Source organism: Grampus griseus, assembly GCF_964374135.1.
Source record: "Grampus griseus genome assembly, chromosome: 15".
NCBI lineage: Eukaryota > Metazoa > Chordata > Mammalia > Artiodactyla > Delphinidae > Grampus > Grampus griseus.
Window position 1 is genome coordinate 77617653 of NC_139009.1, and position 15628 is coordinate 77633280.

The following is a 15628-nucleotide window of genomic DNA, read 5'->3' on the forward strand; positions in this document are numbered from 1 at the left end:
AGGTATTTAGCCAGTGATCTCAAGAGGTATAAGCCTAACCAAAGTACATAAAAACAAATAACAGGTTAATTAAAAAAAAATCTTACTCTCTCTCGAGCAAATAGAAGTCACATAGTTCATGCACATAAGTTTTTGTACTTTACTTATAAAGCTTTCCTCAGCCCCTCAGGCAGTATCTGGTTTACACTTAATTTGGATTCAGTCATGACAAACTTGATTATTAGGTTTTCTAACATTGGTTTCATTTGATTCCAACCTTTGCTGTGTATGCACACACGTAGCAAATTGATGAGAAAAAGCATATGCTGCTGAGGATGGGCCCTGGTGACAGTGCCAGTGGGCAGGGAAGAAAAGAATCCTCTAAAGAGATTATGGGAGGATACGAAAGCATTGCAGTTTGGGGCCATTTCCTACTAAAAGCCGACCCAGGCCTCTTTATAGCAGTAGCCCTTACCACCCTGAGGGGGTCGCTGTATGACAGTGTAGCACTGTTAAGTGATAGCCATACTAATGATATTGAGTCATTAAGAAAGTTATAGTTTACATGGTATTGATTGATCAGAGAGCATGTAAAACATTTTAGAAACAATGCTGTCAGAAATAATGAAAAGTTATAAAGCTTTGGTTAACCAGAATGTTCAATCATTCAGAACATATTTTAATGCTAAGTAAGCATTGCTATTTGAGGAGGTATATATTGATTATTACATATTTATTGAAGTATTGAAGCAATATTTTATATGAATTTATTAATGTAGAAATTGTATGTTTTTGTTAGAATGGCCTTTAATTTATTGTCCAAACTAGGACATTTTTGAGAGTGAAATGGGGAGCTATTAATAACTGTCAGGGCCATGGATGTCAATCACCTCTGTCTTAGGTAATCTCAGCTCTTTGGTTACTCTATTTCTGATCCAAAATGAATGATCACAAAGCTGCCCTGAGACCTCTCGCAAGCCCTGTTAAATTCAGTGTCAGTTGATTGGCTAGGTCAGATTTGCATCCCATTGGCTCTTTAATGGCAGTTCTTTTTTCATAGTACTTGGCCTTTATATAGTAGTAATTAAAAAATGTTCCTAGTAAAAGGGGAAAAGAAATGCATGCATAGGAAGCATACTAAAATTAATCTTTGCTTTTAATAGTACAAACTTGTTTGCAAGCAATTAAATTTATCCTGCCAAAAGAAGTAGCTGTTCAGATGCTTGTCAAGTGGTACAGTGTCCACAGTGCTCCAGGAGGACCCAGTTATCACTCAGAGTGGAACTTATTTGTGACTTGTCTCATGAACATGATGGGTTATAACACAGACCGCTTAGCATGGACAAGGAATGTAAGTACAGATAATTGTTTTTCCTCCTGAGATATTCTGTTGTTATCAATGTAATGTTTGCATAATTTTTTTTAACATCTTCATTGGAGTATAATTGATTTACAGTGGTGTGTTAGTTTCTGCTTTATAACAAAGTGAATCAGTGATACATATATCCCCATATCACTTCCCTCTTGCGTCTCCCTCCCTCCCACCCTCCCTATCCCACGCCTCTGGGTGGTCACAAAGCACCGAGCTAATCTCCCTGTGTTATGCGGCTGCTTCCCACTAGCTATTCTGTTTTACGTTTGGTAGTGTACATATGTCCATGCCACTCTTTCACTTTGTCCCAGCTTACCCTTCCCCCTCCCCATATCCTCAAGTCCATTCTCTAGTAGGTCTGTGTCTTTATTCCCGTCTTGCCCCTATGTTCTTCATGACCATTTTCTTTTTTTAGATTCCATATATATGTGTTAGCATACGGTATTTGTCTTTCTCTTTCTGACTTACTTCCCTCTGTATGACAGACTCGAGGTCCATCCACTTCACTACAAATAACTCAATTTCGTTTCTTTTTATGGCTGGGTAATATTCCATTGTATATATGTGCCACATCTTCTTTATACATTCATCTGTTGATGGACACTTAGGTTGCTTCCATGTCCTGGCTATTGTAAACAGAGCTGCAATGAACATTGTGGTACGTGACTCTTGTTGAATTATGGTTTTCTCAGGGTATATGCCCAGTAGTGGGATTGCTGGGTCATATGGTAGTTCTATTTTTAGTTTTTTAAGGAACCTCCATACTGTTCTCCATAGTGGCTGTATCAATTTACATTGCCACCAACAGTGCAAGAGGGTTCCCTTTTCTCCACACCCTCTCCAGCATTTATTGTTTGTAGATTTTTTGGTGATGGCCATTCTGACCAGTGTGAGATGATATCTCATTGTAGTTTTGATTTGCATTTCTTTAATGATTAATGATGTTGAGCATTCTTTCATGTGTTTGTTGGCAATCTGTATATCTTCTTTGGAGAAATGTCTGTTTAGGTCTTCTGCCCATTTTGGGATTGGGTTGTTTGTTTTTTTGATATTGAGCTGCATGAGCTGCTTGTAAATTTTGGAGAGTAATCCTCTGTCAGTTTCTTCACTAGCAAATATTTTCTTCTATTCTGAGGGTTGTCTTTTCGTCTTATGGTTTCCTTTGCTGTGCAAAAGCTTTGAAGTTTCATTAGGTCCCATTTGTTTATTTTTGTTTTTATTTCCATTTCTCTAGGAGGTGGGTCAAAAAGGATTTTGCTGTGATTTATGTCATGGAGTGTTCTGCTTATGTTTTCCTCTAAGAGTTTGATAGTGTCTGGCCTTACATTTAGGTCTTTAATCCATTTTGAGTTTATTTTTGTGTATGGTGTTAGGGAGTGTTCTAATTTCATTCTTTTCCATGTAGCTGTCCAGTTTTCCCAGCACCACTTATTGAAGAGGCTGTCTTGTCTCCACTGTATATTCTTGCCTCCTTTATCAAAGATAAGGTGACCACATGTGTGTGGGTTTATCTCTGGGCTTTCTGTCCTGTTCCATTGATCTATATTTATGTTTTTGTGCCAGTACCATACTGTCTTGATTACTGTAGCATTGTAGTATAGTCTGAAGTCAGGAAGCCTGATTCCTCCAGCTCTGTTTTTCTTTCTCAGGATTCCTTTGGCTATTCGGGGTCTTTTGTATTTCCATACAAATTGTGAGATTTTTGGTTCTAGTTCTGTGAAAAATGCCATTGGTAGTTTGATAGGGATTGCACTGAATCTGTAGATTGCTTTGGGTAGTATAGTCATTTTCACAATATTGATCTAATCCAAGAACATGGTATATATCTCATATCTCTCCGTCTATTTGTATCATCTTTAATTTCTTTCATCAGTGTCTTATAATTTTCTGCATACAGGTCTTTTGTCTCCTTAGGTAGGTTTATTTCTTGATATTTTATTCTTTGTGTTGCAGTGGTAAAGGGGAGTGTTTTCTTAATTTCACTTTCAGATTTTTCATCATTAGTGTATAGGAATGCAAGAGATTTCTGTGCATTTATTTGGTATCCTGATACTTTACCAAATTCATTGATTAGCTCTAGTAGTTTTCTGGTAGCATCTTTAGTAGTTTTCTGGTAGCATCTTTAGGATTCTCTATGTAGAGTATCATGTCATCTGCAAACAGTGACAGTTTTACTTCTTCTTTTCCAATTTGGAATCCTTTTATTTCTTTTCCTTCTCTGCTTGCCATGTCTAAAACTTCCAAAACTATGTTGAATAATAGTGGTGAAGGTGGGCAGCCTTGTCTTGTTCCTGATCTTAGTGGAAATGGTTTCAGTTTTTCACCATTGAGAATGATGTTGGCTGTGGGTTTGTCAAATATGACCTTTATTATGTTGAGATAAGTTCCCTCTATGCCTCCTTTCTGGAGGGATTTTGTCATAAATGGGTGTTGAATTTTGTCTAAAGTTTTCTCTGCATCTGTTGAGATGATCATATGGTTTTTCTCCTTCAATTTGTTAATATGGTGTATCACATTGATTGATTTGCGTATATTGAAGAATCCTTGCATTCCTGGGATAAACCCCACTTGATCATGGTGTATGATCCTCTTAATGTGCTGTTGGATTCTGTTTGCTAGTATCTTGTTGAGAGTTTTTGCATCTATGTTCATCAGTGATGTTGGCCTGTAGTTTTCTTTCTTTGTGACATCTTTGTTTTTTTTTTTTTTTCTTGTGGGACACAGGCCTCTCACTGCTGTGGCCTCTCCCATTGCGGAGCACAGGCTCCGTATGCGCAGGCTCTGCAGCCATGGCTTACGGGCCCAGCTGCTCCATGGCGTGTGGGATCTTCCTGGACCGGGGCACAAACCCATGTCCCCTGAATCGGCAGGCAGACTCTCAACCACTGCGCCACCAGGGAAGCCCCCTTTGTCTGGTTTTGGTATCAGTGTGACGGTGGCCTTGTAGAATGAGTTTGGGAGTGTTCCTCCCGCTGCTATATTTTGGAAGAGTTTGAGAAGGATAGGTGTTAGCTCTTCTCTAAATGTTTGATAGAATTCGCCTGTGAAGCCATCTGGTCCTGGGCTTTTGTTTGTTGGAAGATTTTTAATCACAGTTTCAATTTCAGTGCTTGTGATTGGTCTGTTCATATTTTCTATTTCTTCCTGGTTCAGTCTCGGAAGGTTGTGCATTTCTAAGAATTTGTATATTTCTTCCAGGGTGTCCATTTTATTGGCATATAGTTGCTTGTAGTAATCTCTCATGATCCTTTGTATTTCTGCAGTGTCAGTTGTTACTTCTCCTTTTTCATTTCTAATTCTATTGATTTGAGTCTTCTCCCTTTTTTTCTTGATGAGTCTGGCTAATGGTTTATCAATTTTGTTTATCTTCTCATAGAAACAGCTTTTAGTTTTATTCATCTTTGCTATCGTTTCCTTTATTTTTTTGATTTATTTCTGATCTGATCTTTATGATTTCTTTCCTTCTGCTAACTTTGGGGTTATTTTGTTCTTCTTTCTCTGATTGCTTTAGGTGTAAGGTTAGGTTGTTTATTTGAAATGTTTCTTGTTTCTTAAGGTAGGATTGTATTGCTGTAAACCTCCCTCTTACAACTACTTTTGCTGCATCTCATAGGTTTTGGGTCATCGTGTGTTCATTGTCATTTACATCTAGGTATTTTTAAATTTCCTCTTTGATTTCCTCAGTGATCTCTTGGTTATTAAGTAGTGCATTGTTTAGCCTCCATGTGTTTGTATTTTTTACAGATTTTTTTCCTGTAATTGATATCTAGTCTCATAGCATTGTGGTCGGAAAAGATACTTGATACGATTTTAATTTTCTTGAAGTTACCAAGGCTTGATTTGTGATCCAAGATATGATCTGTCCTGGAGAGTGTTCCATGAGCACTTGAGAAGGAAGTGTATTCTTTTGTTTTTGGATGGAATGTCCTATAAATATCAATTAAGTCCATCTTGTTTTATGTATCATTTAAAGTTTGTGTTTTCTTATTTATTTTCATTTTGGATGATCTATCCATTGGTGAAAGTGGGGTATTAAAGTCCCCTACTATGTTTGTGTTACTGTCATTTCCCCTTTTATGGCTGTTAGCATTTGCCTTATATATTGAGGTGCTCCTATGTTGGGTGCATAAATATTTACAGTTGTATCTTCTTGGATTGATTCCTTGATCATTATTAGTGTCCTTCTTTGTCTCTTGTAATAGTCTTTGTTTTAAAGTCTATTTTGTCTGATATGAAAATTGCTACTCCAGCTTTCTTTTGATTTCCATTTGAATGGAATATCTTTTTCCATCCCCTCACTTTCAGTCTGTACGTGTCCCTAGGTCTGAAGTGGGTCTCTTGTAGACAGCATATGTATGGGTCTTGTTTGTGTATCCATTCAGCCGGTCTGTGTCTTTTGGTTGGAGCATTTAATCCATTTACATTTAAGGTAATTATCGATAGCTATGTTCCCATTACCATTTTCTTAATTGTTTTGCGTTTGTTATTGCAGATCTTTTCCTTCTCTTGTGTTTCCTGCCTAGAGAAGTTCCTTTAGCATTTGTTGTAAAGCTGGTTTGGTGGTGCTGAATTCTCTTAGCTTTTGCTTGTCTGTAAAGGTTTTAATTTCTCCATCGAATCTGAATGAGATCCTTGCTGGGTAGAGTAATCTTGGTTGTAGGTTTTTCCCCTTCATCACTAAATATGTCCTGCCACTCCTTTCTGGCTTGCAGAGTTTCTGCTGAAAGATCAAGTGTTAACCTTATGGGCATTCCCTTGTATGTTATTTTTCCCTTGCTGCTTTTAATATTTTTCCTTTGTATTTAATTTTTGATAGTTTGATTAATATGTGTCTTGGCGTGTTTCTCCTTGGATTTATCCTGTATGGGACTCTCTGTGCTTCCTGGGCTTGATTGATTATTTCCTTTCCCATATTAGGGAAGTTTTCTACTGTAATCTCTTCAAATATTTTCTCAGTCCCTTTCTTTTTCTTTTCTTCTTCTGGGACCCCTATAATTTGAATGTTGGTACATTTAATGTTCTCCCAGAGGTCTCTGAGCCTGTCCTCAATTCTTTTTTTTTTCTTTATTTGCTCTGCTGTAGTTATTTCCACTATTTTATCTTCCAGGTCACTTATCCATTCTTCTGCCTCAGTTATTCTGCTGTTGATCCCCTCTAGAGAATTTTTAATTTCATTTATTGTGTTGTTCATCATTGTTTGTTTGCTCTTTAGTTCTCCTAGCTCCTTGTAAAACATTTCTTGTATTTTCTCCATTCTCTTTCCAAGATTTTGGATCATCTTTACTATCATTATTCTGAATTCTTTTTCAGGTAGACTGCCTATTTCCTCTTCATTTGTTACATCTGGTGGATTTTTACCTTGCTTCTTCATCTGCTGTGTGTTTCTCTGTCTTCTCATTTTGGTTAACTTACTGTGTTTGGGGTCTCCTTTTCACAGGCTGCAGGTTCGTAGTTCCTGTTGTTTTTGGTGTCTGCCCGCAGTGGCTAAGGTTGGTTCAGTGGGTTGTGTAGGCTTCCTGGTGGAGGGGAGTTGTGCCTGTGTTCTGGTGGATGAGGCTGGATCTTGTCTTTCTGGTGGGCAGGTCCATGTCTGGTGGTGTGTTTAGGGGTGTCTGTGACCTTATTGTGATTTAGGCAGCCTCTCTGCTAATGGGTGGGGTTGTGTTCTTGTCTTGCGAGTTGTTTGGCATAGGGTGTCCAGCACTGTAGCTTGCTCGTCGTTGAGTGGAGCTGGGTCTTGGCGTTGAGATGGGATGTCTGGAAGATTTTCGCCGTTTGATATTACGTGGAGCTGGGAGGTCTCTTGTGGGCCAATGTCCTGAACTTGGCTCTCGCACCTCAGAGGCACAACCCTGATGCCTGGCTGGATCACCAAGAGCCTGTCATCCACATGGCTCAGAATGAAAGGGAGAAAAAAAAGAAAGAAAGAAAGAGGAAAATAAAATAAAGTTATTAAAATAAAAAATAATTATTAAAAAAAATTAAAAAATGTAATAAAAAAGAAAGAAAGAAAGAAGAGAGCAAGCAAACCAAAAAACAAATCCACCAGTGATGTTTGCATAATTGGTTGTGCAGCATTCAGAGTATATAACATATCAGTTTACTAATGGGCATACTTCATTCAACAAAATGGAATATGTTAAGGCTTATTGTGTCTATACATTTTAAGTCAAATATCATTACTATTTAATAACATTTTACTAGTAATTAGAATTATTGCATTTTCATAATATGGTAAAGCACTTTGGCTACTATTTCTCATTTCATCTTTGTAAAATGGCTATAAATTATGCTCGGATTAGTAGTAGTAGTCTTGATTTTATTGATGAAGAAACTGAATCACGAAGAAATCACGGACTAGAGATTTGCTCAAAACTGGGCCTTCATTGTATCTTCTGACTCATGGCTTAATGTTCTTTTCTGAAGCCCAGACTGTGTTTTCACACACAATTGCTTGGTCTGTGAGGAGGAAGGTTTGATTTGATGGAGATTTAAAGTGCTTTAGCCTAAGTATCTAGTCTGCTAATGATATAAAGCTGCATTCCTCATCTCCCTCCCTAGAAACTTTCTTCCAGGCCCTTAATAGGTTATTTACAAAATCAGGGTAGCGTCTTCAGTATTGGTGATTTCCTTTTGCCTCTGGAGATCACTCCCAGGACACACTTGCCTGGGTCACTCTGAAGAAATCACTGTAGAACACACTTACCTTTCTCCAGGTAACTCAGCTGTACTTGTCTATACATTTTAGTTTCATACCAGCAAATCCATTTAAAAAAATCATTTGTTTTTTTTTATTATGGAAGTATACATGCTTACTGAGGAGAATTTGGAAAATGGAGGAACTAAGAGGAAAATACTGCTACTCAGAGACAGCCACTCTAAACGTTTTGCTTTTGCTTTATAGATAGACATGATATCAATGAAAATTTCCTATATCATTAAAAATTCTTCAAAAAACCCCCTTCATTTTATAGGCTACCATGTGGTTTTATCATGATTAATGGCTAATAACTGAACATTGTTGAACCAGTTTTTTTCTTATGAGTAATTTGCAAACGTTCTTTTATATGTAAATCTGTACATCTCTCGTCATTTCCCAAGAACTGAACCCTAAAAGAGGGATTACTAGGTCAAGTAATGTTCAAAAAGGGTTGTGCAATCAACATTTTCACCAGCATCATTTAAAGGTGCCCATTTCACCACATTGATTATTTGAGTGGGGTGAACCTTTGCCAACTCAGAACTATTATGTTATTTCTGTATAAGTAAATGGGAATGGCTTTTTAAAATTCTCATTGGTCATTTATAGTTTTTATTATTTATTTATTTTTGCGGTACGCAGGCCTCTCACTGTTGTGGCCTCTCCTGTTGTGGAGCACAGGCTCCGGACGCGCAGGCTCAGCGGCCATGGCTCATAGGCCCAGCCGCTCCGCGGCACGTGGGATCTTCCCGGACCGGGGCACAAACCCATGTCCCCTGCATCGGCAGGCGGACTCTCAACCACTGCGCCACCAGGGAAGCCCCCTATAGTTTTTATTTTTTGACTTGCATTTCATGGCTTACCTGTTTCATTCTCCTCTCCACCCTAGCAACCAAAGTAATCCTGTCCAATAAAGTCAGATCAAGTCACTCCTCTACTCAGAACCCTCTAGTGCCTTCCCATCCTACTCAGTAAAAGCCAAAGGCCTGCAAGACACCATGTGACCCAGCTTCTCTTACGTCTGGTTTTACTGCTTACTCATCCCTGCCTTGCTCGCATTGTCCCCACCACGCTGGTTTCCATTGTTTCCCCTGAACACACCAAGCATGTTCCTGCCTCAGGGTCTTTGCACTTGCTGTTACCCCTGGAGAAAATGACTTCCCTCAGACAAGACAAGCTGAGGCCTTTTCCAGATGTCACCTCAGTGCAGCCTGCCCTGTCCATTCTGTGTAGAATTGTACCTACACTCCATGCCCCCCTTATGATCCCCTTTACCTTTTTTTCCTCTTAGCACTAATTATATATAATATGCTGTATATTTTATTTATTTTGTTTGTGTGTCTCTTCTCCTCCCACAGGAAAATTCTGTGTGGGCAGGGATTTTTGTTTGGTTTTGTTCACTACTCTATCTCTAGGACCTACAGTAGTGCCTGGCATAGGTGGCTGTTTAGTGAACATTTGTTGAATGAATGCCCTTTTCCACCTGAATGAAGTATTTTAACATTTTGTGTCTGTTGCATCATGTGAAAGAATCGCCCTCTGCAATTTCCTTGGGAAAAATTTTCCTGGGAAAATAGGGACAATTTTCTTATTCCAAACAATTGCATGAATGCTACTTCATTCCAGATTTTTCCATTCTTTATTAAATATCGAAAAATTGTGCCTTATAGAAACCGAGGATTTCTACAATATGAATAAGTCCACTTCAGCTTCTTGTAGTTTTTGTATGTTACTGTCCTGTGGAACTTGTTGAGGAATACAGATCACTGTGCCCCATTCTCTAGCAGAGAGCCAGTGCCCCCTCGTGTTTCCATGTTGTGGTTAGGACTGAGCACCCACAGTTTTTTTCTTTTGTAAAGAAGAACATGATTCTTTGATTTACTTATTGCATGATAGCCCTAAAGGAAGGAACGAGGAAATCAGCTCTGACATTTATTTGTAGGACTGCATAGTTAAACCCTGCTGTCTTTTGTCCTCGCCGTCAAAGCGCAGGATGAAATGGTCCTCAGTGGCAAATGGTTTTTATTTTGCTTTGTCCAGATATATCTCTTTTTTGTTTTCATTTAAGTAATAGAGTGGAGGGTAGAGTACCGAATTTCTGCCAATGACTAGGTCTGTGATTTTGGCATTTCTTTGGGCCTTCCTTAATTCACTAATTAGTTAAATGAGAGGACTGGGCCAGACATTTCTTTTTGGTTCTTACATTCTGTGAGTGGTTGCATCTAGGGTTAACTGTTCTGTCCTTTGGGATGCTCATATTTTCATTAGATAGATATTGAGTCCCTGATGTGGGCCAGGCATGAAGCCAGGCTTTTCAGATACGCATTAGGGAAGACAGATAGTTCCTCTCATGGAATTGACTGTCCTAGGGGAAGGCAGATAAATGAATATTTTATATCCAGGTTGTGATAGATCAAGGTCAGGGATCCACAGAATTATATAACAGGATTGGCTAACCTGTGACATATTAAAATAATGAAAATAAGACAGATCCATATATGTCACAAAGAGGTATCTGTATCAGACAATCTCCACTGTCCTTTCCCATAACTCCAGGTCTTAATGAACCTGATAACCATAGCTGGGACATTCTTTCTGACTGTGGGACTTAAGACTATGTGTGTGCGCGCGTGCACACATGTACGCTATATTTGGTTGAAGTTTTAGGTAAGATAGCTATCATTTCATCTGTTGCTTTGATTTTGCTCTTGTTATTTTTGTTTTTTGATAATATTGTATGTAAGTTGGGTTGTGTTTTATTTAAATGCTTCACAAGAAAACCTGTTCTCTTGATCAGTTTTTTAAATTACTTTATTCAGTTTAAAAAAGTACTTTATGCAGTTTTATATTTAAACATTCAGTTTTAAAAATTATTGCTATCTATGTTTAGTTTTTATATAGAAATAAACTTTCAGATGAACGAGATTAATTGATAAATATGTAAGTTTTTATAGCGTAGGAAAACAGCTATTGCTATTTATAGGGTTATGGTTGATTAGTTGGTAGTTCAGTGCCTGTGTAAAGTAGCAGGTGGCAAAGGTTATGCCAGAGGGAATTGAATAAGACTGAACTTTCAGAAAATTGCTTTTATGTAACTGCATTAGGATAGGCTAACTATTATAACAGAAAGCTCTCAAAAGATATAATGGCTCACACACAATAAAAATGTGTATCTTGTTCATATAACAGTATTTAGCAGGTAAACAGGCCTCATGGTTATTAGGGACCCAGGCTGATGGAGCATCTGTCTTCAACGTGAGGCTTCAAAGATAGCCTTAGAGTTGATGCTAGATGCAAGGGAAAGAGCCTAGGGGAGCATGAATGGGAGGTTTTCACGAACTGGGCCTGGCAGTGGTGACATCTGCTTTCATTCATAATCACACTGTCAGAGGGCCACAGCTAACTGTGAGGGGGGCAGGGATACATAGCGTGGCTGTGGGTCCAGGAGAAAGAGGAGAACACAGATTTTGCAGAGTAGCTACCCATCTCTGCCATAGAATTGTTAGACTGTCACTGTAGACAGACTCTAAATAAATGTCTGCTAAGTTCTGACATTTGGCTGACACTGGGTTGATTCTTTGAGACTTGGCATATTTTGGGTATAGCTAATGGTCCTGTTCTTTCTACCAGTGGAGTGAAGATCTGTGTCATCAGAGAAGTAGGGGAGGAAAGGAAGCTACCATTGCAGTACCTGTGAGCCCAGGCACTGGACTAGGTGCTTTACATAGATGATTTCATTTAATCTTCACAATGATCCTAGAAGAAAGGTTTTCGTGCCATGTTTTTCCAGATGAGAAAATGAGTTTTGGTGACATTCCTCAGTTTCCATAATTGGTAGAACTGATTTCAGAATCATTTAAGTTGATCAGTTGTCAGTGATAAATTTACATGATTTTGTCTTCTCTTTTGGGGTTATCTTCCAGTTCGACTTTGAAGGATCACTTTCCCCAGTCATTGCACCCAAAAAAGCAAGACCTTCTGAGACAGGATCTGATGATGTAAGCATTGTTTTTTCTTGCTAATAAAAATTAATCTGTGAGTATTATACTGGTCCCCCACATTTGTAATGTTCCTGTTGATTTGCATGTATTTCTAACACCTTTTACTTATTTTAATACTGAATGACAGCTATGTTGAAGGACAGGACCTGTTACATTTTCTGTGGCTATTTATTCACTTTTGTCTTTAATGATCATCTAAAAATTACTAAACATACATAATGCTGTGTGATTTAAATTTGGGTTTATAGATGTTTTACTGCCAATTGATCACCTAAAGTGACAGCATTTGCCTTTTTAGGCAGTGTTTCTTTAATTTAGGTTTTCAAACATATCAGATTCCATGGGTGTATTCTTGTTGTTTGAAAACATTCTTTTAAAATTGAGGTTTAATTTACATAAATGAAATGCTCAGATCTTAAGTATGCAGTTTGATCAATTTTGACAAATGCACACTCGTGTGACCCACACTCCTCTCAAGAACAAAACATTTCCATTATTCCATAAAGCTCTCGTGCCATTGTAAATCATTTCTTTCTTCTCAAAGCGTCCACTGATTTGAATTCTGTCATATGTTAGCGTTGCCAGCTCTAGAATTTGATATAAATGAAGGAATATAGTATGTAATCTTTGGCATAAGGTTTCTTTCATTCAGCATAATGCTTTTGAGATTCATCCATGTTGTTGCAGATATCAGTAGTTTGTGCCTTTTTATTGGTGGGTAGTATGAATATACCATAGTTTGTTTATTCATTCTTCCGCTGATGGATATCTAGCCCATTTCCGTTATTTGACTGTTATGTGTAAAGCTGCTGCCAACATTCAGTAATAAGTCTTTGTGGGCATATATTTTCATTTCTCTTGGCTAAATACCTAGCAACTTGTTGGGTCATTGCTGGTTCTCAGACTGGTTATACCATGTTAACACTGACGAGTAATATATGAGTTGGCCAATATTTGCTGTCAGTCTTTTTCCTTTTAACCATTTGGATATGTGGAAAGCAGTTTCTCTAAGAGGTTTTAATTTGCCTTTCCCTAATGACTAATGATGTTAGGCACTGTTTCATGTGCTTATTAGCTACTTACATATGTTTGTGTGAAGTTTCTGTTCAGGTGTTTTACCTATTTTTAAATTGAATTTAAAAAAATATTTATTAAGCTGTAGAAGTTCTTTATATATTTTAGATATGACATTCTTTGTCATATGTGTATTTTGGGAATATTTTCTCCCAGTATGTGGCTTAACAGTGTCTTTTGGTGAGCAGAATTTTTTATTTTGGTTGTCTAACTTATAAATTTTTTACTTTTATGGTTGGTTCTATATCTGTTCCAAGAGTTTTTAAGTCAGAATAACACACTGTATTAAGCCTGACAAAAGCACCAATAAATTCCAAGTTGTGACAAAACCATAGACCACATTCTCTCAACACAATACAATAAATCACAAGTAGAAACTAAAACACACTTAATACTTGTAAAGTGTAGCACAGTTTGAATATAAAATTCAGTTGACTATTAGGCACATTACTAGCGTTATCATCTTATAAACATTGAAAGATACATATACCAGCTGGATACAAGTAGACCTCTCCTCTTACTAAAACCCAAATCAATGTAGTGGTCCTTATACCTGCCTATCTACACTTCCCACCTTTCCTTCTTTACTTCTGCCTCATAAGACATTGCCTAAGATAATCTTAAATTTTTCTCTCTCAACCTCTACCTAGGTAGTAGGATTTTTCTTCCAAAGTCTCTTCCCTAAAAGGGCGTGACTACATTTTTTCAAGTGGTTTTTAAAGGTGTCTTGTCTTAATATTTATTGTTGGCACCTGGAAACTGCTTAGCTATTTGAAGTGTTGGTTCTAATTTTTCAGCATTGTGATTTTTCATATTATTAACAACTTAATGTGAAAATGGAACTTGAATTGTTTTAAGTGAATTTGATTTTCTTTTTTAATGATGACATTACAAGGAGGGATTATTTAAAAAGTTAATATCCTTTTTATTCTTCTCAGGACTGGGAATATTTACTAAATTCAGACTACCACCAGAATGTTGAGTCTCATCTTTTGAATCGATCTTTATGTTTGAGTCCTTTGGAAGTTTCACAGACGAAGGATGAGGATTTGTCACAGAATCTCAGTTTGGACTCTTCTACACTTCTTTTCACTCACATACCTGCAATTTTTTTTGTTCTTCACCTGGTCTATGAGGAGCTTAAGTTGAACACTCTAATGGGAGAAGGAATTCGTTCACTTGTTGAACTTCTCGTTCAGTTGGCAAGGTAAATGTTGTTTGTAGATTAGAAACTTCAAGAGGTCGTTAGCTGACTTGATCTTAGACATGAATATCATATAGGAAGCTTGTAAATAAATTTCTGAAATCTACCGTCTCAACAAACCACAGCATTTTCTATAAACCACAGAATTGTTTGAAGGTATCCACTATGTAAGGGCCTGTGGGTCATGCTGGGGTTGCTGGTCTTTGTCCTAAGATGAGTGGGAAGACACCGGAGTGTGTTACACGGTGAGGATGACCTGCTCAGCTTTCATTTTGACACGATGACTGTGGTGAAAGGTTTGTAATGACACCTGCTGTTTTCATAGTAATGCCTATGTTCAGATAGTGTTTACAGCGAACAAAATCGTAATTTACATGTAGGAATTGTCAAAGTAGGTATTGCAATCCCTGTTTCAGCGATGAGGAAACTTGCTCAAGTTTGTTTCTAAGAACAGGTGTCGTTTGCTAGTCGTGGGCTGTCTTTGCTATTCCTTTGTTGTCTCAGTCTGTGGTCTTCCCCGTCTTTCAGGCTCTCGTAGTGGATCCATAATAAGATTGTTCTGATAATATTTTTAAAAGCCTTTCTAGCACCTTGTGTTTGACACTGAACTGGGAAGGTCATACTTACGTGTTATTTGAGCCTTTGTGACCCTTGGTGATAAAGAAAGTTAACTTTGAATTAAAATGCCAACCTCTGTGTTAAGGTTGTAGTATGTTTTCTAATTTCTGTTATCTTCCTTGAGATACTGAAATTCTTTTCTGAGACATGGCAGTTTTAATTGATGGTCAGTTTCTCTTAATGATGAATCATTACTATGATGAAAATACTTTTGTAACGAAATGATTTTCAAACCCTAATCATGGCTCTCTGAAACAGGTAACATTTGTAAAATGTTTTACATTTTGTAAAGTATTTCTCACACATATTATCTTATTTAATCTTAAAAACTTGAGAGTGAGTTAACTGGTGTTTCTCCATTTTCTAGAAGAAAATATACTGAGATTCATAGAGTTGACTTGCTGACAGTCACACAGCTAATAAATTAAAAGAGGAGAAAATGGACCACAGTGTTTTCACAGTAGTTTTATCCACAAAATTCATCTGGCAAAAGGAGTTTGGGTTCCATTTGTCATACTGGGCACTTTAAAGTCCAGAAATAGAATACAGAGGCTCTAGATCTGGTTGTCTTCTTTCTCATAAGTAAATTTTTTTAATTGAAAAGTTCAACTGATGAGTCCTTCTAACTCTTTGGGAGGAAAGTGCTATAATACCTTCCTTGTTATTTCTTTTTTATGTGT

At 37.5% G+C, this 15628-nt stretch overlaps 1 protein-coding gene across 2 annotated transcripts in view; it reads left to right on the forward strand.

The window, feature by feature from the left end:
• The window catches only part of ANAPC1 (anaphase promoting complex subunit 1), a 102317-nt gene that overhangs the window by 29395 nt on the left and 57294 nt on the right, over positions 1-15628 (forward strand). For both annotated transcript variants that reach the window (XM_082672633.1, XM_082672634.1), the window contains exons 17-19: positions 1143-1330; positions 11975-12049; positions 14065-14333. In XM_082672633.1, the coding sequence (XP_082528759.1) occupies positions 1143-1330; positions 11975-12049; positions 14065-14333 (532 nt within the window). The remainder of the gene's footprint in view (positions 1-1142; positions 1331-11974; positions 12050-14064; positions 14334-15628) is intronic.